At 32.4% G+C, this 23,419-nt stretch overlaps 2 protein-coding genes across 5 annotated transcripts; one reads left to right on the top strand and one right to left on the bottom strand.

Moving 5' to 3' along the window:
- The first annotated feature begins 14,336 nt into the window (after nucleotides 1–14,336).
- On the top strand, nucleotides 14,337–17,903 carry LOC114741799 (protein REVEILLE 7-like). Of its 4 annotated transcripts, none has more exons than XM_028930063.1 (6): nucleotides 14,337–14,504; nucleotides 15,509–15,640; nucleotides 15,736–15,847; nucleotides 15,942–16,003; nucleotides 16,229–16,633; nucleotides 16,718–17,903. In XM_028930063.1, the coding sequence occupies exons 2-6, from the start codon at nucleotides 15,527–15,529 to the stop codon at nucleotides 17,246–17,248; spliced, it is 1,224 nt and encodes a 407-aa protein (XP_028785896.1). In that variant the 5' UTR covers nucleotides 14,337–14,504; nucleotides 15,509–15,526; the 3' UTR covers nucleotides 17,249–17,903. The 4 variants fall into 4 exon arrangements, with proteins under 4 accessions (XP_028785896.1, XP_028785895.1, XP_028785897.1 ...); XM_028930062.1 differs by having other exon boundaries at nucleotides 14,381–14,504; nucleotides 15,274–15,640; XM_028930064.1 differs by lacking the exon at nucleotides 14,337–14,504 and adding an exon at nucleotides 14,532–14,761.
- Nucleotides 17,904–18,350: 447 nt separating this feature from the next.
- Nucleotides 18,351–21,610, bottom strand: LOC114741797 (organelle RRM domain-containing protein 6, chloroplastic-like). The gene is made up of 4 exons (XM_028930061.1): nucleotides 21,346–21,610; nucleotides 20,130–20,198; nucleotides 19,832–19,938; nucleotides 18,351–18,884 (listed from the first exon to the last, which is right to left on the bottom strand). The coding sequence occupies exons 1-4, from the start codon at nucleotides 21,593–21,595 to the stop codon at nucleotides 18,801–18,803; spliced, it is 510 nt and encodes a 169-aa protein (XP_028785894.1). The 5' UTR covers nucleotides 21,596–21,610; the 3' UTR covers nucleotides 18,351–18,800.
- Between the last annotated feature and the right edge of the window lie 1,809 nt (nucleotides 21,611–23,419).

The raw sequence follows: 23,419 nt of genomic DNA, 5'->3' as shown, positions 1-23,419 counted from the left end.
GAAATAAAAGTGTAAAAGTGAAAGTGGGATTAAAAGTTTGTTTGGCATAACTATAAAACTATGATATAATTTGTAACCAATGTGTCTGTTTATATTGAGAAATGGCCTATAACACCTTTGATCAAAAAAAGAAAACTCTACTCATTTTCCCAAAAACCATAGCTGTGCCGTCAGCCACCACAAAAACAATCATAATCCTCTAGTTTTGCACAAGTTTCGGCCATCAAACAGTCAATAGTAACTCAAACCAAAAGATCAAGAAGTGGAGGAATCAGCAGTAATTTAGCATACTCTGGATCGGCACACGTGTTTGCGTCTCTAAACACATGGTCAAAAGTGATCATCCAGTCTCTCATAACAAGAACGAGATGTCTAATCTTCTTGCTAGTTTCATAGAGGGAGTGATTGTGTGAGAATTCATGGTGAATATAATGGGCACTAGACCCTGTAAAGAGTCAAGCTGAAAGCTCTATGAGGAAGCTTGAGCCACTTAAAGCTCGACTCAAAACTTAGTCGCCAATTTCCATCATAAAAGATATATTAAAACTTTAAATTTTACCTAAACTCTAATTGTCAAATAAATTAAATAATATTGTACATATTAACAGCATAATTCGAACAATACATGTCAAAGATGACCGTCTAATTTCGCATGGAAAGTTTCCTAATTTTTTTTTAATGTGTTGTAAAGAGGGTGAGAAGTGGCTCTTCAAGTCTTGCTCTTTGCAAAAGTTATAGTCATACTCTTCCGGTCCTTAATGTAAAACCTAATTGTTGAGTTGGTTTTGGTCCTAAATATAAGACTCATTTATCATATTTATCAATTTTCTCTAAATTACCCCTATAAATACTTTCTCAACCATAATCAAGTAGAAGAGGGAGATAGGGTATTAAGAAAGATGATTATGGTATTTTAAGAAAAATGTGTCACATTTCTTATAATTAACTAACTTACCTAACTTCTTTAATTTAATCAAATTAATTAAATGGGTCTTACATTAAGAACCAGAAGAGTATATTTTCTTTTTCTTAAACCATGCCGTTGTGGCCTAGTGGTTATCTCACTTGGTCTCTTAACCAAGTGATCTCACGGCTAGCTGTTTACCTTTCAGTGGAGGCTCGCAACAGTAGAATTAGTTATAGCTACCGATAGTAAATATCTTGATGTGCATTAAAATAAAATTTCTTTTTTCTTAAAATTTTATTTTTGGGGCTGGTGGTACGAACAATGGCCAAGTTAGGGAATGTCCAGTCCAAGTTAATGCCTCTCCTATATCTGCCTCACAACTGAAGTATTGTCACAATCCGTCATTGTTCTTTCATTTCATTTTCACAATAGTAAGTATTCCCCTTCTCAGATTCATTGAGGGATCCATAAATAGACTCACACACACAAAATGCATGATCGATTGATCGAGTCCTTCATAATTAAGCCCTCTGTGTCTCTGAGAGAGAGAGATTCTTGGGCCATCTTGTGGCTGCTTCTTTTTCACCAGTCAGATATTCTCACCACAATTTGTGGTTTTGGTTCAAACTTCTCACCCAAATTACTGTCCAACTTGAAAACCACTTGCACTTCTTCACACATCCAATCAGTTTGGTCGGTTGTTACGTGGAATCAATTCATTCTGCGTTTAGTGTTAATATCTTTTCAACTGTGTTGTCAAAATAATTTTAAATATGATTAATACAAACCTTGATCTTTCAATTTGATCCTTATTTTGGTTTTGATCCATCAAATTTCAAATAATAGATTTTGGTCTTTTAAGTTTCTTTTCATTTAAAATATTGGTTTTTAGAATCTAATAAAAACTTGAACTATTTTGCCCTTTGAAAGACCAAAACCTATAGTTTGAAATTTGAGAGACTAAAATCAAAATGAGAACAAATTTTATAGACCAAAGATTATATTAACCCTTCTAAATACGTAACAAAAAGGATAATTTTAAATATAACCACAGATAAGTTGTGCTAACTTAACAAGTAATTTTGGGTTCAAATTTTGAGGATGTAATTGCATTAAATATTGGTTAAGAGATTTATTACTCTTCTTGTCTTTCTCAACCTGACCTAAATAAGTCAAGATCTAACATAAATTTTCAACATACAAGTGATTTGATACAACAAAGATAATTTTAAACACAAGACTGTGCCTTTATTAATTTTTAAAAAAAGTAAGGAATCGGCTTTTAATTAAATCAAATTAAATGTCATGTCTCACTCATAAGTAATCCCCCTGCATGAAAAATATGGAATCATGCAATGTTTATTATATCCTTGTTAAAATTTATGTAGATAGGAGATTCTTTTATAAGTTTGAAATGAGTCGCAATATTTATAATTTATAAATATAGAACAGAAGGAGTTTAATTCCTCATTTAAAAATAAAAGATTAACAGTGTGTCAAGTGGGTTGGGTGAGTAAAGTTGTCTAGCTCATCATTAAAAGAAGATTAAAAAAACATAACCCAACATTTAATATTATAATATCTTTATGATCAAAGAAACTTTAAAAAGTACAAACCAACCTTCACATTTCTTAAAAAAAAATCAAAATAAAGGAAAAAGGATCATATTAATCACAAAGCAGCTTTGGACTGAAAATGATATGGAAATATCAAGAGACATATAATTAGAATGGAGGGCCCCATGTTTGCAAATAGAAAGAGGTGCAAAGGAGTGCAGAGTCAAAAACATGTTTGGATTCAATGCCTATAAGGATATAAATGATCAGAAACAGTCTCAATCAGATACAAAACACAAAGTACATTCTCATCTGTCAAACGACATGTTTGGTTTCCTCACTTTCAATTATTGTTCCCTCCTCTCATATTCTTCATAAAAATATCTAGCTAGCTGGTCGTCTGCAATTTGTGCACTCCAAGCAGCTTTATATGCGTAATCACGTATAAATTATAAAAGAATTACAGATAAATTAAACCAAGAAGTTCGATGTCTCCAACGTTTTGCTTGTGATTTGTCCCTTTTTCTTGCCATGGTTTTATTTTAGATTTAAGGTACAAATATACTTATAAAGCATTTTGTAAATATGCACCTGACATTATAATATTCACTTGGATGCAAAAATACTCATAAATATTTCAAAAAGATGCACAAAAGTCATGGCCATTAATTCAAGCAAACATTGGTTAACTTTTAGAACATAAACGAATATGGGACCTGCCGTTAAAAAAATTATTAACGTGTGCTTAAATTAATGATTATGGTATTTTTGCAGCCTATTGGAATCTTCATGAGTCTTATTTTTGCACTCAAGTGAACATTATGGTATCAAGGTACATTCATGAATATTTCATGAATAGATTTTTACCTAACCTCTTTATTTTATTTTCTTGTAATCTTAATGTAATTAAAAAAATTATTAACGTGTGCTTAAATTAACGATCATGGTATTTTTGTAGCCTATTGGAATCTTCATCAGTCTTATTTTTACACTCAAGTGAACATTATGATATCAAAGTACATTCACGAATATTTCATGAATAGATTTTTACCTAAACTCTTTATTTTATTTTCTTGTAATCTTAATGTAAATAATATAACAATCTATAGATTTTATAATTTACTTTCTTTCATTGCATAGTAGATTAATAATAGCTCTTAACCCATACCAGACGAGGTGAATGTTGGCACCTCCACGGCTGCCTAATAGTGAAAAGTCAACCACTTCACTTGATAAGTGCGGACCTTTTTGTTGGTAATTTGAGAAATAATTTTTCTCTTTAGGATGATTTGATTAATACTAATAAAATCACTTGCAAAATAATTTTATAGTAATAGTGTACACTTAATGTTTTACTAAAAAAATTACTGAAATTATATTTTAAATGTTGATGAAATATTCTAAATACTGACATGTTAAATTTAATTTTTAAGATAAGAATGATTGTTTTGAAAAAAATCATAATCTAATATGAATAGAAATAGAGTTAGAGGATTAAAAAGATACTTTTTTAAAATTAAAGGGTCTAGTTAAAATATAAAACATTATCTAAAGTGAGAGAATCAAACCTACACTTTTATCTAATTTAAAAGATAAAAATATTTAGAGAAGAGATAAGGTGCTTAAATATCTTGAAGGTATTCACGAAAGAGCACCCAGCACCTGAAATTTTTTTATTTTATACTCTTATATGCTTTGAAAGTTTATTTTCATAACAAAAATACCATGGTTATTATCTACCGTTAAATTTAACTGTTAAATTATACAATTTGACCAATGTTTTTAGTGATTAAACTAAATGGTGGATAACAGTTCATGATAGAAATGTTACAAATAAAACTTTCAGGATATATAAGAGCTCAAAAAAACTTTTAGGTGCTGAATGCTCCTTTATATATACTTCTGAGATATTTAAGAATATTATCCTTTTAGAAAATTAGAAGAATTTAAAACAAAATATTTCTAAGTCTTTTGATTGATCTTCAATTTTTTTTCCTTTTCTATATTCCATCCGTCAAGTTCTTATCATGAGATTGTCTTTCTAAACAAGATAAGATAAACAAAAATGCATAATAACCACAAACCAAACTTGGACCCAAAATGAAGGGGGGAAAATCCACACGCACTAAGAGTGGCAGGGCCCCACGTTTGCCGTCGAAGGAGGCACATGGACTTGAGCTTCAAAAATATATTGTGACTTCATTCCAATTGAGATTTAAAAAAATAATACTATTTTGGCCCAAAAAAAATAATAATAATAGTACCTCTGCTCTTAATTATAAAACCCAATTTAATTTTTAGTTTAGTCTTAAATATAAGATCTTAATTTATTTTGTCTCTTATATTTATTTATTTTTTTTCCAAACTACCTTTACTTGTATTACATTAACTATAATCAAATACTACCATAATAATCACATATGGAAAAATTTTACTTCCTCTCTCCACTTCTCATTTTTGAATTAAAATTTGATTAGGTCAGTTTTAATATTTTATAAATATATTAATACACTTTTAAATTATTAAATAAATATATAAATGACTCAAATTGTTAAATTTTAACCGTCCCTGTTTAAATAGCAACGAAAAATATTTAAATTTATAAACTGAAATTACAAAGCAGAAATTGGAAATCGAAGTAGAGAGAGACCTGATTAGGTGCTGTAAAACTAAGGTTGCGTTTGGTAGGAAGCATTGAAAATGAGGGATTAGGATTGGGATTACAAGTGAGAAAATCTATCAAGAGAGTGTTTAGTATAAAAGATTGTTTGATATATGGGATTAGCCAAAGCCATATATGTGGGATTGGAGAATACCATGGGGGGAAATGGTATTCCCCAATCCTACCTTTATGGGTTTGCCTAATCCCATATAACAAATAATTACTCATGCTAAGTATTATTTTAATGATTTTTTTCAATTACAATTTCAATCCCAATCCCTCATTTTCAATGCTTCCTACCAAACGGGACCTAAGGGTTCGCGTGGTCGGAAAAAGGGCTCGCGATCGTGCAGGATATTTTAAAAATTTGATGAGGGTATTTTTGGAAAACAGGTGCTATTTTTTAATCATTAACTAACTTAACTAACTTTCTTAATTTCTTCAAATTAGTCAACTGGATCTTATAATTAGGACCGGAGGTAGTATATATAATTTTGTTACTTCAATCAACGATTTATAATCAGGTTAAAAAAATTATATAAAAATTAAAGATAAAATGATAAATCAAGTTCCGTGTGTGAATTGTAAAATGTTTTGCTCATGATTTATCTTTTTACGCCATTCTTCACCTAATAAAAGAAACTCACGCACTCATTATATTCACATAATATCAAACATAAACCCTCGTATTTAAGTAAGACTTAGAAGATGCTTAGTATTATTTAGGCTAAATCACTCCGAGTCTCCGGCAACATTTGCCCATGACTTTTTTTCGTTGGGTTGTATCTAATCGATACTTGATGAATTAGGGCTCAAACATACGTATGTTCTCTCATCTTTCTTTTCTTTCTCTTTATTGTATTTGCTGTATAATGTGATCGGAGTCTGATCGGTGCTCTAATTTCCTGTGGACGAACCAACCAAGCAAATAGAATCTCCGTATACCCAAAATTGTTCAGTTTTAATAAAAATTAATGCATATTTATTTAGATGGGGTGACAAATTTGATAAGGATGCGGGTTACGTCTAAAAAACTCAAATCCAACGAAGCTATGGACTGGCAAATGTCAGATTTTAGACATAGAAACACTAAGGTTGGAAATCTACAGCTGTGTCCGCTGCATTTCATTTTCAACTTATTAGATTATCATTGAATTTGATGGTACCATGGCCAACCTTGTCAAATATATCAATATTTATATAACTTCATCTAATTAGGCTTACACAACTAAGATATTTTATTCCCAAAAAATCAGGATATGTAAATTCATTCCATGCATTGTTTATTCCGTAACTAACTTTTATTATTAGCATGGTTATAACTCACTTTTAAATCCAAAACTTCCATTGGAATTTGATTTTATGATTAAAGTATATTAAATATATGGATTTGAGTATATAAGTCTTCTCCATGTGAAATTATAAAATTTTTTTTTTTTAATATGACTATCTGATTAGGTTAGATTTAAGCATTGTTGAATCCAACTAATGATAAGTTTCCCAACAACACTTCCTATGTTCACACGGATTCAAACTCAAAATCTTATACTTAAGCTATCAAAATCCCTTCCCCTAGGATTATTGGTAAAATTACAATATATATATATATATATAATCTATATAGTTTATAAATAGTGTAACCTATCCTAAGTTTCATTCGCTCTAGTTTAATACATTAGAAGAATTCAAAACTCTTAATATCTGCCTACATTCCACCTCACCTTGATCATGTGAATTAGCTTTACGTGGCTTAAATAGCTATAATTTCCTAAATTAGGCTATTTATATAATTCTAATAAGGAAATATTTAAAATATGAAGCAAGTCCAAAAGGGGAACTGATTGGGGGGGATCAAGTGGAGAACAAAACAGTGATGCGGCCAAGGTCATATGCAAACTTAGGGAAAGATATCGAAGTTTGGGGATGATGTTGATTGAGTTCATCACACAACCCATGTGAACATTTCATCATGTTGCCCACACTTGTTGGGTCTCTCCCCCACCCCATAAACTTGAGGTCTCTATTCACTCTCTCCATCTCCTAATATCTTTTTTATGGCTCACAATAATTCCTTTACCTAAAATAGTAAAAAACATTAAAATCAAAATATTAAAAAAAAAACTCCCTCTAGTGAGTCTCATGTGATTCAGTCCTTGCCACCTATCTATAGAAAGCAAACGTTATTATCATTTTTTTTAATGAAAAGGCAAACGTTATTACTTCTTCATATTTTCAATATTGGAGCTTGATAACCCATTCAGAGAGAATAAAAAAATTAGTTAAGCTAATGTAATTAGTAAAAATTTCATAACTAGTTAATAAAAAGTTTTAGTGTAAAAAATGACAAGTTTCATGCTAATCACTTGTTAGTGTGATTTTTTAGTAATTATATTCTTTTTTGGGGATTGGTAGTAATTTCCTCTAAAAAAATTATAAATTCAAGGGACAAAAAAAATTGAGATATGATATTTAGGATCAAGATAAACTCATCTATCTTATATTTAGAATTGGAGGGAGTATTAAATAATAATAATAATAAGTGAAAAAGCTATTTTGGTGAAAAAAGATATTGCCACCTTCTATCTAGCTGTAGCTCACTGAATTGCAAACTTTGGGGTGCAAATTTGGATTTGGAGAAAAACCAACTTTTACTGACAATCATGTATTTGGTTAGAAGAGTCTTCTAAATATTTTGATCTTGTTTTAGTAGTAAGTTTCAATTTTTCTGAATAGGAATAGAGAAGAGAAGACAGGTTTATTACGTAAAAAAGAAGAAAGAAGAAGAAGAAGAAATGAAAAGTTCCCATAAGTAATTGAGTGTGAGAGCTAAATAAATGGAAAGATTCATGTTTGTTTTGAGAAGAGATCATGGAAGTTTTGAAATGAATAAAAAAATAATCTTCTTTTACACTATAAAATAGATTTTATATTTAAAATTGGAGGTATAGTAACAAAAACAAAGAGAAGTGCAGTTAGAGCTACTACTTGAAAATACAAGTCGGATTATCCATTCGAATAAATTCATTTGTAAAATTAAATACACACATATTGCTCTTAGTAAAATGTTTTATCAAATGATTTTACTTTTCACATATGATTTATGTCTTATATTCTTATGAAATTATATTTCTAAGCAGTTAAATAAACGAAAATTCATTATATCACAAGCCAATCTTGGACTTAGACTTAAAAAGAGGATAGAAGAGAAATACATGATGGTTTGGAAGGGCCCCATGTTTGCTATAGGAGGAGGCACATAGATGCGAGTGCCTAGAACATGTTCGGATTAATTCCTTTAAAGATAAACAAAATCATAGAAAACAATCTCAATATCTAAGTACATGTTCATCTATCGACTATTGAAATATCTAGTTGCATAAATTTTATTACTTTAATCAGCAACATATAATCAACTTAAAAGAAATTATTAAAAAAATTAGATATAAATTAAGTTCAATGTGTAAAACGTTCTGCACATGCTCTGTTTTTTCCCTCTTTTTTCGCCCTGATTTAATTTATTTCCATGCAATGTTATTTGTCTCACTCATATTATTTTCATTATATATAATTTAAATAAATACTTTATTTATTTAAAGAATTAAAATTTAAGTTTACACATCCTACTCACATATTAAAGTTGGATATAAGATAATATTAATTGCCTTTCACTTTCACGGTATTGTGCATGGACATGGGATCATCATTATAAAACATAAAACTCAAGGCACTTGGTCTATCAGTGGATTAACTAGACTACAAAGTAAATGAACTGAGTTCGAATCCCACCTTGATAGAAAAAACTCCTGCTGAGAGGTATTCTGATTGCAAGGTCTCAATCCGAACTAGTTGATTGCTCGGATAGCTGGTAATAATATTCAAAAAAGATGCAGATACTGAGTGGTAATAAAAAAATTCATTATAAAACATAAAATCAGTAAGAAGTTACACCATAAGTCATCAATAATACAACTTATTTGAACTCTTACAAGTGTGAGACCTTATCTAATTAGAAGTAAAAACTCAGTTAAAATGAGATGAAATACGAGACAAAAATTCTATGTGGTGATATTTTTTAAAATGAGACACGAGACAGGAGTGTCCCGATCCCGTATCATCCCATTAACACTCGTTTTCTGATTAGTAAACATATATGGTGGAGTCAAACTTAATGGAGCATCAAGTGGAACGAGGAGCATTGGAGAAGTCATGCAAAAGTTTGGCAATGATGATCAGAGCCCCATGTGAAAGCGTCATCAATTTTCCCATACTAATTGCTTCTTTCCCCCAACCCCTCAAACAAACTAGAGGTCTCTGTTCACTCTTTGGATCTCCCTCTCTTTTTCCTGGCTCACAATAATTCCCAAACCAACCAAATATATATATATATATATATATTTATATATATATATATACACGCATTAAAATTAAAATATAATAATAACAGCAAAAACAACAGTAATAAAAAGCTGTCTATTGTGTCATGTGATTCTATCCTAACTACCTCTCTACAGAAACCTAACCAAGCACTGTTGTTGTTATATTTTTTTTATTGAGTTATAAAGGGAACGAAAAAAAATCAAAACAAAAAATAATCAATTGTGTACCTATCATCAAATTTAAAATAAGTTATTGTACTGATCACTTATAAAAAATATAATCTTTTATAAATTTTATATTAATATATTATTATATTGACTATACAATGAATATGTAACTTCATATGGGGACAAAAAGATTATTTATAAAAAAATAGATAACATGATGTTTTTATAAACTTTATGTTATAATTCAGCCCAAGAGATTACACAAAGTCTGAAATTGAGTCATACTATTTATAGCTTATTAGATTTTTTTTTTGCAAACTATAAATTAATAGATTAGATCTTATGTACCATTGCAATGAATTTGAAAATGAGATTTATTATTTGTGATATAAATAATAAAAAACAAAGGAACAAAAGTATATTATTAAATAAGGATGGAGAAAGGTGGTGAGAAGGTGATCCGTGTCCTTTGGCCAGCCTTGAAGGGAATATGATATCTTGAAGGCACATCTGTGCCCCACTTTACGTATCTGAATAAGTTTGGAAAATAAAATATTCTTGATCTAAATATTTAATAAGTAAACTCTGAACGATTAAAAAAAACCCTTTTAAATTTTGATATAAACATATTAAGTTATCATTAAAAAAATTTGTATTTGGAATTTTAAATATATTTATCTTTATAATTAATATAATCTATTATAATATTGAATACACGAGCACATACACAATAATACAATTATTTAAAAAAAGAACACCTTTTCCCCAACGGCACACAACTTCAACTTGTGGCTGACATTTAATGCATTCTTTTCTGAAAAATTAAAATGATTGTAATAACAAGGAAAAGCCTTGCCATGAGTTGGATCTAACAAGCAAAATCTAGATGCTTCATTGTCATCGCCCAATCAAGTCAAATAATAAATAATCTACGCACTTAAATTCATTTTAATAATTTTTCAGATTAAATAAATATTATACGTTCGAAATTTATTTCGTCAAACTCTAAACACTCACCTCACTCCTCTCATCTTGTTTATAGACAGAAATAAAAAAATTTTATTTTTAATATAAGTCATTTTGTTAAATTTATCACATAAATATACATACTAGCTTGAAAAAGAGCTGCCCCTGTTAAAGATATGGTGTACTTGAGTCCTTAAATAAATTCTGGATGCTTTAAAAAATTAAATTTTTAATCAGGAAATTTTAACCGATTTCCTTTTTTTAAGAAAATTTGATGCCTTTACTTTGAAGTAATTATGATGCAAAAATTTCTTGACATTATAATTTTAAATATCAATTATTATGTATTTTACTTAAACATGCTTTTTTCCCCCAACCCATAAACATACGCGATATCATGAATTATATTGTCACGAAGTTCATAAATTAATTATACATAGATATTATTTCTGTTGCAGTTTCAATTAAAATATTATATTTAATTTTATGTATTAATTTAAAATTTGTCTCTTTACTAGTAATAATAATAGCAGTAGAGCGATGAGGTGGGAAGCAGCGAGGCTTAGCGTTGAAGGTAAATAAAGGGAGGTGGAAGGTGAGGTGGAGAAAAAGCGCCGGGAAGCTATTGTGGGGACCACACAGTATGATACGATGCATGGATACTCTTTTCCTCTGTTCTTATAACCATCCTGGGACTCAATTATATGGATAAAAAAGTTAGATAAAATTTGTTAAAAATAATAAATATGTAAAAATTAAAATATTTTTTTTCAAAATACATTTAATTAGAGCAGAAAAAAGTGTAAGAAATTGATTAAGAAAGTTATTAAAATAAAAATAATTATGAAAGAGGAATAATATGTGATGGAGAGATGATGGTTTGGAAAATGAGATAATGAATATATTGAGCATTAAAATAAATAATTTTTTACAAAAATTTTAAAAAATTTGCAAATGTTACTTATATTTATGGATAAGAAGGGAATGATAGTTGTTGCTTATTAAAAAAAAAATACAGTGAGGATCTAATTAGAAGGGTAAGAAAGATATAATAAATTATTCACATCTCTTTGAAATTTTGATTCTGTAAAAATTCTACCTATTTATGAACTATGAATATTGGGATTTTTTAATGGAAAAATGATTTAAAAAATCATTAAAATTATAAAATCTCAAATCAGGTGTGTTTATAAAAATGTATTATTATTATTTGAAAATTATCAAAACCTGTTAAATGTTTTAACAAATTCTGATTTGAAATTTTGCAATTTTTACTGTCTTCACTTGTCATCCTTCCATTTTTATTGTTATATATTATATTTGAAAGGTTTATATCTCACCAACCCCCTATTGTCTTGTTCCTAGTGGTTCTCGATATTTCTAATTTTTTCTCTCTTCAAAAAATACTTCAAAACTATTCGCCTCTTTTTTTCTTTTTTTTCCCCCGCTTCCAGGCAATGGCCTAGGACATCACGCGCTCCGCAAAATCCTACCCATCTCATATATATATATATGTGTGTGTGTGTGTGTGATACTGTATTTTCATTCCGAAATATTTATATAAAAACTTTACTTTTCAAGGTTATTCCATATTTTTAACCAAAAGAAACTGGATTGGTCCAATCAAGCCAACGTGACTCATGCCAATTGCACTATAAAGGGAATCATATATTTACTTATTTAGGGCTAGAGGTATTATCAAGAAGATATTTGACTTTAGAAATTGGGCATGAATCATGTGTTGCACATTAGGTTTTATTGTTAGGGACGAAAACAGTATTGTTTATAATTTATAAATTGTACAACTCACAATAATTTTTTTAATATTTTTTGTTTATATTAATCTGTTTTATCGGAAAGTTATAAAAACTTATCTGAAAATTCATTTGGTTCTATTTTGTAAGGATGAGAAGGGTTTTCTTAACCTCTTTGTAAGTTGCATTTAAATTTTAATTGTACCTTTCATTTGTTTTCCAACAATTGTACCTTTTATTTACTGTTTATTGAAACAAATCACTAAAATACAGAGTATGCGTTAAATATGGTTAAAGTTGAAAAGTTATTAACTTTTTAAACAAAATTAATACTCCATCTGGTTCTTTTGATAAGATCTCAAAAATTGAATTGGTTTGATCTTTTTTATAAGATCATACTTGAATGTGTTTTTATCAATTTTATCCCTAGTTAATTTTTTTTTCTCTCTTTGTTTTTTTTAACTCATACTATATTCTCTTTCATTATTTATCTCGTTATTAGTATTTCTTTCTTTTATTTGTTGTCTTATTAAATAAGAGTATATTTAAAAAAAATTAATTTTTACTTATTTATTATTATAACTACTTTTAACTGTTCTTTTAAAGTCACATAATTTAGTTTAAAATATCTTACTACTTCCGATTTGTAAACTACAAACGAGGTAGGAGGTTGTATAAAAAAAAGATTGCAAGGAGTAAATTTCAACTTTTTTTTAATTAATTTCACTAAATAATTCTAGTGGTGTTTTATGAATAGAATTGCAAATATATGCATTAGTGCCAGCAACCTAAAATGATTAGTAAGGTACAATTCACACAAAATAATTGAACTAATAATTATCCATGTTAATTAAAATCCACCCACACATTTAGTAGAAGTATGTACTCGAAGTTTTAGTCAAAATATTAATATGGCAAGGCAAAGTGATACTTCAATTATTCTCTCACAAAAATGGGGAGTTTGATATTATTCCCTTTATGGAATAAGACGGATAAAAGGAATAATTATTTCAAATCTCAGAATAATGGAGATTCTCAACTTTGTCCGTGACTTAAATTTAGTACTCCTCCGATTCTTAATATAAAGCCTAATTATTGAATTGGTTTTAATCTTAAATATAAGATCCATTTCTCATATTTATCAGTTTTCTCTAAATTACCCTTATAGATACTCCCTCAACCATAATCAAGTAGAAGGGGGAGATGAGGTATTAAGAAAGATGATTATAGTGTTTTAGAAAAAACGTATCACATTTCTTATAATTAACTAATTTACCTAACTTCTTTAATCTAATCAAATTAGTTAAATAGATCTTATATTAAGAATACGAGGAGTAGTAAATACTACTATATTTACTTTCCTCTTGTAGCATTAACCTTACAGATCATTTTTCCCATTTAAAGCCAAAAAAAAAAAACTGTGAATGCTGTGGCTTGAACCAAAGCAAGCATATTCTCCACAAATTTTAGATTACAGAGCAAGCATACTGAATATCACACGCGACAACGGCGCGTGATAGAAATATTATTAAAAAAACATAAAAATAGGTCAAAAAGACACACTAAGAAACAAAAATATCTGTACGTTTTTTTTCTTTTTGGAGTAAAATCTTGAGAATTATGAATTATCTGCTCAGATCTTGTATGTTCCACAAATAAACAGCGCAGCCTTATTTTTCGGGTAATTTAAAAAAATCGAAATGAGAGATTAATACAAGACAGCAGAAGCACGCGCCGCGTGTCGCGGGCCCTAGTTCATTCTCAGCCACAAGAGTCCCTCGCCTTCTGGAATCCTCCAGGGGGGATTTCGAAAAATAATTCGAAATATATTTCCGACATCTGACGTGGCACTCCCTCCTTTCTAATTTAATAATTTCTATTTTCTCAGTTTATTTTATTTATATCTCCATCCTCGCCTTCGCTTTTCCTCCTCCCACCCCCTCCCTGCTCCCTACATTCTACCATTTTCCGTTGGGTTCATTGCTCTTCAAACCCCCCCTTCCCTCCTTAGTCTGCTTAGTTTTTCTCGGAAACGGGAATTCTCGGGAAAATAAAAATATTCCCGGAAAATTCATATCGTGGTCGTGTAATCTGTTTTCTCCAGCGAAATCTGAGGTATCTATTCTTAATTTACTCCTTCTCTTTCCGACTGTAGACTTGTTCAGTTTCGGCCATTGAAAATTTAGTTGATCTGATTTCGCAATCGTAATTGAAGCTGATTTCCTTTCACAAAGTTGTTTATACACTTCCGAGGAAAACAGAAACTGGAGAGAGATTATGAGTGATGATGCATGCGTGATTCTGTTGGATAGGATCCATCCCGTTTGAAAGTGTGGTGTAAGTGTACTTAGCTATGCTTCTATAAAGCTTGGGTGAGCAAACAGTTCAAATCGGCTCGATTCTTTTGTTCTTTTTTGCATTGCCTGAGTAGTTGGAGCTAAGACACGTTCAAATGTTCCTTGTTATTTCCGTACCTTTTTTTCATGGCGTGGAATCTGCACCTAAATGATTCTGTGAATGTCCCAGCTACAAAAGAAGACAGAAATAGTTGCTCTTACCGGAACATGCCTGCAGTAATATTCGTTTGTTGCAGAGCTCTGCGATTGCATTTTAACCCTGTGTATGAAGTGACAACTTAATATATATCTGTATGTAGTAAGTAAACTGAATCACAAAGTGTACCTGGAAGTAATTAGCCACCATGAAAGGGATAGGGTTCCTTTGCTTTGTTTGTGATTGTTACAATTAGTTCGTCTGAAAGTTTGATTTTTTGTACCATTGTAAGCTTTAATTGTTGTATGGGAAGAGTAAGCATTTCAAACCATATGAAATCTGTTAAGTTGATATTGCTTTTTTTTCCTCCTGCTCCAAAAATTATTTGTAGGTAATGTTTAGATCGCCTGAGATACAAGGAAGGAAGATGCAGTAGCAAGTCGTTTCCTGCATAAATTGCTCCAATCCAGCAACTTTATATCTTGAAAAAAAGAAATAAATGCCCCTTAGGAACTGATTTGTGTTCTTGGAAGCATCTTTACTAGGGAACTTGTTCCCAAGTTCTCCTCCTTGATTCATTCTTTGTTTGGAGACATCTGTTAACTCAACCATTATTTGGCATGTAGAATCAAATAGAGAGCGCAATGTTCAACAACTGTGGCATGGCCAGTAACTGCCATCCAGACGGAAGCACAAAATCTGAAAATGTTGTCTGCAGAAAGGATATAGCTACTACAGGAGAAGATTTTACCCCCAAGGTTGTTTTACCCTTCACATTGGAATATTATTTCCCTTACAGAAACAGCATGGTTCAAGAGTTCATGTTCATTCTGTTATAATCGTTATATAACAGGTAAGGAAACCATATACCATTACTAAGCAAAGGGAAAAGTGGACAGAGGAGGAGCACCAGAAGTTCCTTGAAGCTTTGAAATTGTATGGCCGTGGTTGGCGTCAAATAGAAGGTAAACTCATTCTGCTGCTTTGGTGGTCGAATATATATTAACCATGAATGCACGCATTGCCAAGTAAGATGAAATTATTCGTATCTTCATGCAGAACATGTAGGTACCAAAACCGCAGTTCAGATTCGAAGCCATGCGCAGAAGTTCTTCTCTAAGGTTGATGTTTTACAATTTCATAGATATTCCTGCGGGTGATATGTGTATTATATAAAATAATAGTAATAAGTCAAATAAAACAACTGGGTTTTGATTAATCTTTAGGTCTATTGTTGTGCTGAAACCTATATTTTGATTAATATGCAATTTAATAGCAGTAGAAAAGCTACTGACGCTTTGTGCACCTAATATTTCTCAGGCATCATAATCTCCAATTTGTTTCAGGTTGCGCGGGAATCTGAGGGCAGCACTGAAAGTTCTATAAAGCCAATTGACATACCGCCTCCCCGGCCAAAAAGGAAACCGTTGCATCCATATCCTCGTAAATCAGCTGACTCGTTCAAAGGACACTCAAATGAATCAGAAAGATCTCCGTCTCCGAACCTGTCAGCTACAGGGAAAGACACCCAATCTCCAACTTCAGTGTTATCTGCGTTTGGATCAGCATTTTCTGAACAGACAAATAGATGTCCATCCCCAAATTCTTGCACTACTGACATCCACTCGGTCAGTTTATCACCGGCTGGAAAAGAAAATGATTGTATTACATCCAATTCATCCGAGGAGGAAGAGGAGGGATGTTTAGCTTCAGTCCCATCAATAGCTGATTTGAAGACAGATCGGTCCCTGGTATGACAAGCTTCATGTCATCTTATTCTTTAGCTTATGTTACGAAATTTCATTAACTGACTCCAAATTCCACTGTTATTTCAGAAGGTTGAGTTGAAGTCCACGAAAAATGAGAATTCTACAGGAGATGCTGCCAAAATTCCTCATGTCACAAGCATCAAGCTTTTTGGAAGAACTGTCTCCATGACAAATCATCAGGAGTCAGTGAATATAGAAGAGAAAATTCAGTCAGTTATATGTAAGGAGAACCTTTGCTCTGTTAAGTCTGGATTTGACGATTCCTTACCATGCTGGAATTTACGCCCAAGTCTTCCGGATTTAGACCTTGGGCTGCGCAATGAAATTTTAAATCTCGCACCCCTTCATCATCCCTCCATCAAAGAGAGAACGATTGAGAAGGAAAGTCACCGTATTGATTCTAACGCTGAATCAGTTAGTGAAATGGAAAATGGAGACAAGTTGGATGCTATTGATTCTCAAAGTCAATCATCCCATCATTCCAAGTCTCCACGAGGGTTCGTACCATATAAAAGATGTTTAGCTGAGAGAGACGTGAATGCGTTTGTTGATGGATTGGAAGAGAGGGAGGGACAACGAACTCGAGTGTGCTCATAGCATTGCTTTTCATTTCTCGCACAGATTAAGAAGAACGAATACTGACGGTTGGACGCTGAGTTCGGACGTTCACTTCATAGGTCACTTTTATGGTGTTTTGTGGGGCGCTAAGTTGTCGGTTTAGGTAGTTAAAATCTAATTGACAGGTATCTGATTTCCAATTCCTTTGCCCCGATTATCTATCTTACTCGAGCCATTTTTTCAGCCTTCGAGAAAAACACAGTTATGTCCAATAATTAAGAGGGAAGGTCAGTGCTAACTCATTCCCTTGTGACAGTAGTTTGGCCAATAGGGGCACAGGAATATGGTCCACGGGCAAGAAAGAAGTTGATTTATTGGTATGTCTGGTTTTTGGCATGATCATGTCATTGTAGTAGCGTGATTGGATCTGAGATGAAGTGCTAAAAAGAAAATGGGGACAATGAACATCAACAAATTTCACGCATATGAGCTATTTGTTCCTGACTCCTCCATTGGCTTTAGGAATTGTAACCTAATTATGTAATGCCCCGTGGGACCTTGTGTTTGAGAACCCAGCCGAGCAGTTTGTATATCAGGATGTTCTTGGATCCAAATTCTTTATTTTTCAACCACATATTAAACATTGCCCCTTTGTTGGTTAATATTATTTTCTCCTCTGACCTGTTTTGTCCAATATACTTGCTCAACAGTAGTGAGTTTCAAATTATACATCTTCCGAAATTCAATTAAATAATGAGTACCATGTCTAGTTATACCAAGCTATCAGATATCTTCTTCAAGAAAGCAAGACCGCTAATACAACCTCCTCAATTAGATTTAGTCATTCCATCTCCAGACTTGAGACAAACAAAATACGGCTAAAATATGAGGGGAAAAAATTAAATTTGTATGTTCATGAGAAACAGTGACTGCAACTGTGTACTAGACTTTCATCATACATGGCTCAACATGATAGAGGGCTTAAGCAACAGGACCCAAAGGACAATGTCCATAAATAAGGTGTTTTCTTTGATGGGAGGGGAGTTAGGACAAGTTGTAGTTACTAAACTTGGAACTTCAGAAAGATGGAGACCCAACTTACTTGGTAACTAGGAAATTAACTTGCTGAACAAAATTCAAATAAGTCATACATCCCTAGTAGTTTATAAAATCCAAACTTGCTCTACCTAATCTCATAATTCCTTTTGGCCAAAACAGTCCTAATTCCTTTATGAAATAAAATGGGCAATTTTATATACAATTGATGAAAAATCATATATTTATTTGGAAAATAATTTGAACTCGCTGATAAATAAAAATTTATGCAAGCAACACCCGAACTTCCTAGGAAGTATAATAAATTGAAACAAGTGATGCCCAAATCAGCCGACAGGCATCAGGTCCAAGAACATACAATTTAGCAGCGCTGAAAGCTGAAAGCAGTTATATTCCTCAGTACCGAAGGCATCTCTCATACAGTATAATCAAGTAAAATGCAGGTGCGTTAGCCCAGGGTTACTCATGTGTCCCTTCTCGGCAGGCATTATAATGCAATAAGACCTGTACATGAACTTTCTCCTGACGTACATTACTATCTAGGGTTTTGGTCAAGTCTTCGGCGCAATTCTGATCTTGGTTTTGCAACTTCCACAAATATGACCCTGCCATCCAAGAACTGCAATACCAACCATTCCTCTTAAGTATTTTACACAACCTAAAAGTAAATTTAGTTTTTATTAAATGCAATTATTATTAGGAAAGTGAAAAAGGGAGAAAATCTTTTTCAATGTCAAGGCAAATCTAGTTAGTAGATATGATCCTTCGGCAGTTTACGCATTATGGGTATTGATTCGGTTTTAGGGAAATGAAATTCTCTTCAATTAACTGTCTGACAATGGAAACTAAGGAAACCAGGACAACTTCCTAAAAATTCATCCAGACCTCCAAGTTTCATGAAGAAACAAAACCTTAAGAAAGGATGAAACCCATCACCTTTAGGAATAACCGTGCAATACTTTACACTTGAAAGCAAATAATTTATTTCATGATTAGTTTATAATGTAAACAAAATCATATTATTATGTTTTGACTCACTTAAAAATTCCATCAGTGCTAGACCTCAGAAATAAAGCATGCTTAAACATCATAAACGGACATGATATATGTTAAGGCCCAGAAACCGTTGGTGATATTTAGTTATTCGAGGAAACGTGCCAGAGAAAATCAAGGGATTGTGAGTTGATTCTGTTTTGAATTACTTTGAAATATTTTCTGTTGCTTTTCCGTTGAGAAATAAGTGGTTTAATCCCCTCAAATAGGATTAGATTCTTATCCTTCTGTTATCTTTATTTCCAGACTTTAATTATTTTCATCTCTGTAATTCAGCTATAAATATGCCACTGGCCACTTGAATAAAGCATCGAGCATTACAGAGTGATTTTGCCTAAATTGGAGATTCTCCTTTTGTCTATTAGAGAGTGTAGTGAGATTCCTACAGCATTTTCTAGTGGAAGATATTCTCTTTTCCTTTCTGTTCTCTATTTTCAGATTGAGGCCTCTAACAATATATAACTCATCTTCTGCAAACAAACATGCTACAATGAGAAAAAGGAGATAGCATACCTTCCCATGCATTCCTTCAATAGCCTTCTGAGAATCCTCTTCAGTTGCATAACGAAGAAAGGCAAATCCTCTTGGTCTATTTGCTATTTTATCCATCACCAGGTTGACTGCTCATATAAACGAGTGAATACTTTATTAAGAGAAATGGATTGCACACAAATTGATTTGTAAAATAGTTTCTTTTGCAAAAGGAGGAATCAAGAACTAGCAGATAAATGAGATGACATATTATGAACCGCAAGTTATGGTAATATAACATATTAGAGAAATAAGAACATGCCAAAATTAAAGTTCTTACCTTCCACAAGTTCACCAAATTTCTTAAAGGCATTTCGCAAGCTCTCTTCAGTGGTACGAAAAGATATTCCTGCAAGGAACAATAAGTTCTAGCATGAGCTGACACATGAATAGAATACCGCAAAATAATATACATTCGAACAATAAAATGTAAAATGAAATTCCAAACATGGCGCAAGCATTCACAGCTAAAGTTATGGGAGTATGTACAATCTGTTGCCAAAATGTCCAATCTCCCATTGCCTACGGAGAAGAGATTAACAAAGGCGTAAGGGCTGATGTTAATTTCATCAAGAATGGAATGTTTATGACATCATTGTTAAAAAGGATCCCTTATTCTCTCATGAAATTGTTTAATTAAAAGAAATCAGGTTCTTGATTGGGGAAGTTAAGATTTAGGAAGAGAAAAACACTTACTGGAAGGAAAGGAGATCTACAATGCGAAATAAAGAGAAGATACAATCTTGTTAGACAGAAAGTTTCTTTATCTGATATAAAGATAATGTTGAAGATGGAGTATATTACGCCAAAGTAGGTCATATATGTTGATGCCAAATTTGTTTCTTGGCTAGGGAAGCTCTGGCAGGCTAGTAGCTCTTCCTCTCTCTTGGCTACCACCAGGAAAAGAACACAGGCATTACTACTACTGTGCCTTAGAATTTAACCTCTTCTTGAGTTCCAAGTTATTGCACCGCGTGGCTGCGGTGGTGAATGGTACCTAATGGAAGCTAGGTCAGAAGCACGGGTAATAGGCTACAAATAATTTTGGCATCTCACATTTATTAATGCAGTCCATATTCTGTGCCTAATAAGGCTCAAATTTATCAAACTTTCAGGATTTGAACCAAAATGCAAAATACTTTCAATTCTGCAGATAAAGATCATTACACCTACCCTTGCCCGCTTCTTTGAGCTACCCAGGAAAATTTTGTAGGCTTTCACGGTTAAAAGCAATTACCGGTTGAAACAATTCTAAGAAAACCATCGCAGCGTAGATGAACAATGGATATCGTGGTGAAACAATGAATCAATACACAACAATCAGAACTCAGTAGGGCCTAATAGCCCTAATAGAAAAAAATCAATTTTAAATTTTCCGGCTCCTGCTTTGAAAAACTAAGTATTGCTAATAAATCAAAATATCCACCCAAAGGGGGCGACCCAGAAATTAAAACCAACACGAAGTTGAAAGTATAAGAAGAGAAGAAGAAGCTAACCAGTGACGTAGAGCTTAGTTTGAAGGAGAAGAAGTGAATTTGGTATTGGAAGATGGGGTTGGTGATTGAGAAGCAGGAGGGGGATAAGGTAAACACGCCAACACGAAGGAGGAGCCATTTCTGAGTGATGCGGGAGGGAAATTTCGGTGCTTCGAATGTTAGCCACACTAACTCTGATTCTCGGAATATTGTTGCGGAAAGAAACGGGCGTCGAAGTCCCAATAGGAGTGGCAGCAACAGTGGTTGCCATTTTTCGCCGGCGAACTGAGCTCCAGGAACCGAACCAGAAAACCTTTTGGAACCACAGAATACGGATTACGGAAACCAACCCATAATTTTATCTTGCGAGAAAGACATTTTCTCTAAAATACTTTTGAGGCATCCAAAAATGCCCTAGGAGGATGGGCTGCTTTAAACTTGGTAGAACGGCATTTTGGGTCCAATACATGAATTTAATTTCAGCTTAGGATAAAAAGTTTCTAGTTTTCTCACAACCTATTCCCAGTTATTAATTATACATTTAGACTCTTACTATTATTTAATGTTAATCATTTCGTCTTTTTGTTGGAAAAACAAAATTTCGTTGGGAAAAGGATAAAAAGTTTTCTAATTTTCAATAAGAAAAAACACTTCTGATTCTAATCCTGTAATGTTATATCATTATTCTACTTCTCCTTTTGTGTTATTTATAAGTCACTAAAAATTATTTTGTCCTTAAGTGGTATCATTCAATTTTGTCTATATGAGTATACAATTTATAGTTTATCTGTTTATACAATTTATTGTTTATCTGTTATCTGTAGACAACTTTGTTTTTATTGTTAATGACTCGCCAAAGTTCGTTAGAAACAGAATGGAGGAGTACGGTTAGTCATTCAACATTTGTTGCCAAAGCTCGTTATAAACAGTGAGTGATTTGGTTGTCATTTGTGATCATTCAGAGACTAATTCATTTGAATCAGTATCATCAGATTTTATAAGTTTTTAGAAGGTTTTTCCAATTTGGACATCGGCCTTTATGCCCTTGTTGTATTTACCCGGGGGGGGGAATGAGGAATTTACGCATTCTAGAAGGAATCCTACATTAAAGCAGAAAAATGAATTCCAGGGACAGTGACCTTCACCAATGGAAAACGAATTCCATCAGAAAAGGAAAGGGTTCTCTGTCAAAGCGTCGATGAAAATTTGAAGCAGACGAAGAGCGGGAGAGGAGGAGTTGCAGTTAATCTTCTTTCTTTCAACAACAAATGCAATTGCCCAGAAGTCAAGAGAGTTCCACGTCAACTTGGAGGGAGAGAAGAGCTGATCCCGATTACTATATATAAGACTCATGGAAAATATCGATGATCATCTATCATTCTCTAGAGCTCCAGATCTGAATTCTCTCTCTCAATAGTTCCTCTGTCATCTAATCTCCCATAGCGCATCCTTCCATTCGTTCTCCCGTGGTTACATCTCAATCATGAGTAGCTAAGTCTCTTCATTGGCCTAGCAAATTCAACGAAGCCAGAGTTCCAGAGTGTTGAAGATCTGAATCTTTTTCCTTCGTCATTTTTCCTAGTAGTTGCAGCTTCAACCCAACGAGACAAATAATCAACAGCCAGCAATATATACGCAAACCCATGTGATGGGGAAATGGCCCATGAAATCAATGCCCAATACATCAAATACTTCACAAAATAACATTGGTTGTGAGGGCATTTCTGTCTTTAGATAGGGCACCAAATTTTGACACTTCTCACAGTTTTTACAGAATATAAACATCCTTGAATAAAGTTGGCCAATAAAATCCAGAGTCTAAATTTTTCTTGAAGTTTTTCGAATACTAAAATGCCTAGCACAATCCATAGAATGACAGAATTCTAAGATAGGAGGAAGATCTTCATCAGGAACACATTTTCTAATCAGTTATTCACTGATATGCGCCATAAATGAGGAGCATCCCATACATAATATTGTGCTTCCCGTTTAAGCTTTTGAATCTGGAATTGATTCATGAATGGAGGCACCACATTAGCAACTAAATAGTTCACCAAATGTGAAACCAGGGTTCTTTAATATTAATAGCACAAAG

The sequence above is a fragment of the Neltuma alba genome, unplaced genomic scaffold, assembly GCF_004799145.2.
Source record: "Neltuma alba isolate B1F8T4 unplaced genomic scaffold, ASM479914v2 tig00003537_pilon, whole genome shotgun sequence".
In the NCBI taxonomy this organism is placed as follows: Eukaryota; Viridiplantae; Streptophyta; class Magnoliopsida; order Fabales; family Fabaceae; genus Neltuma; species Neltuma alba.
This window is presented reverse-complemented; position numbering and strand designations above follow the sequence as displayed.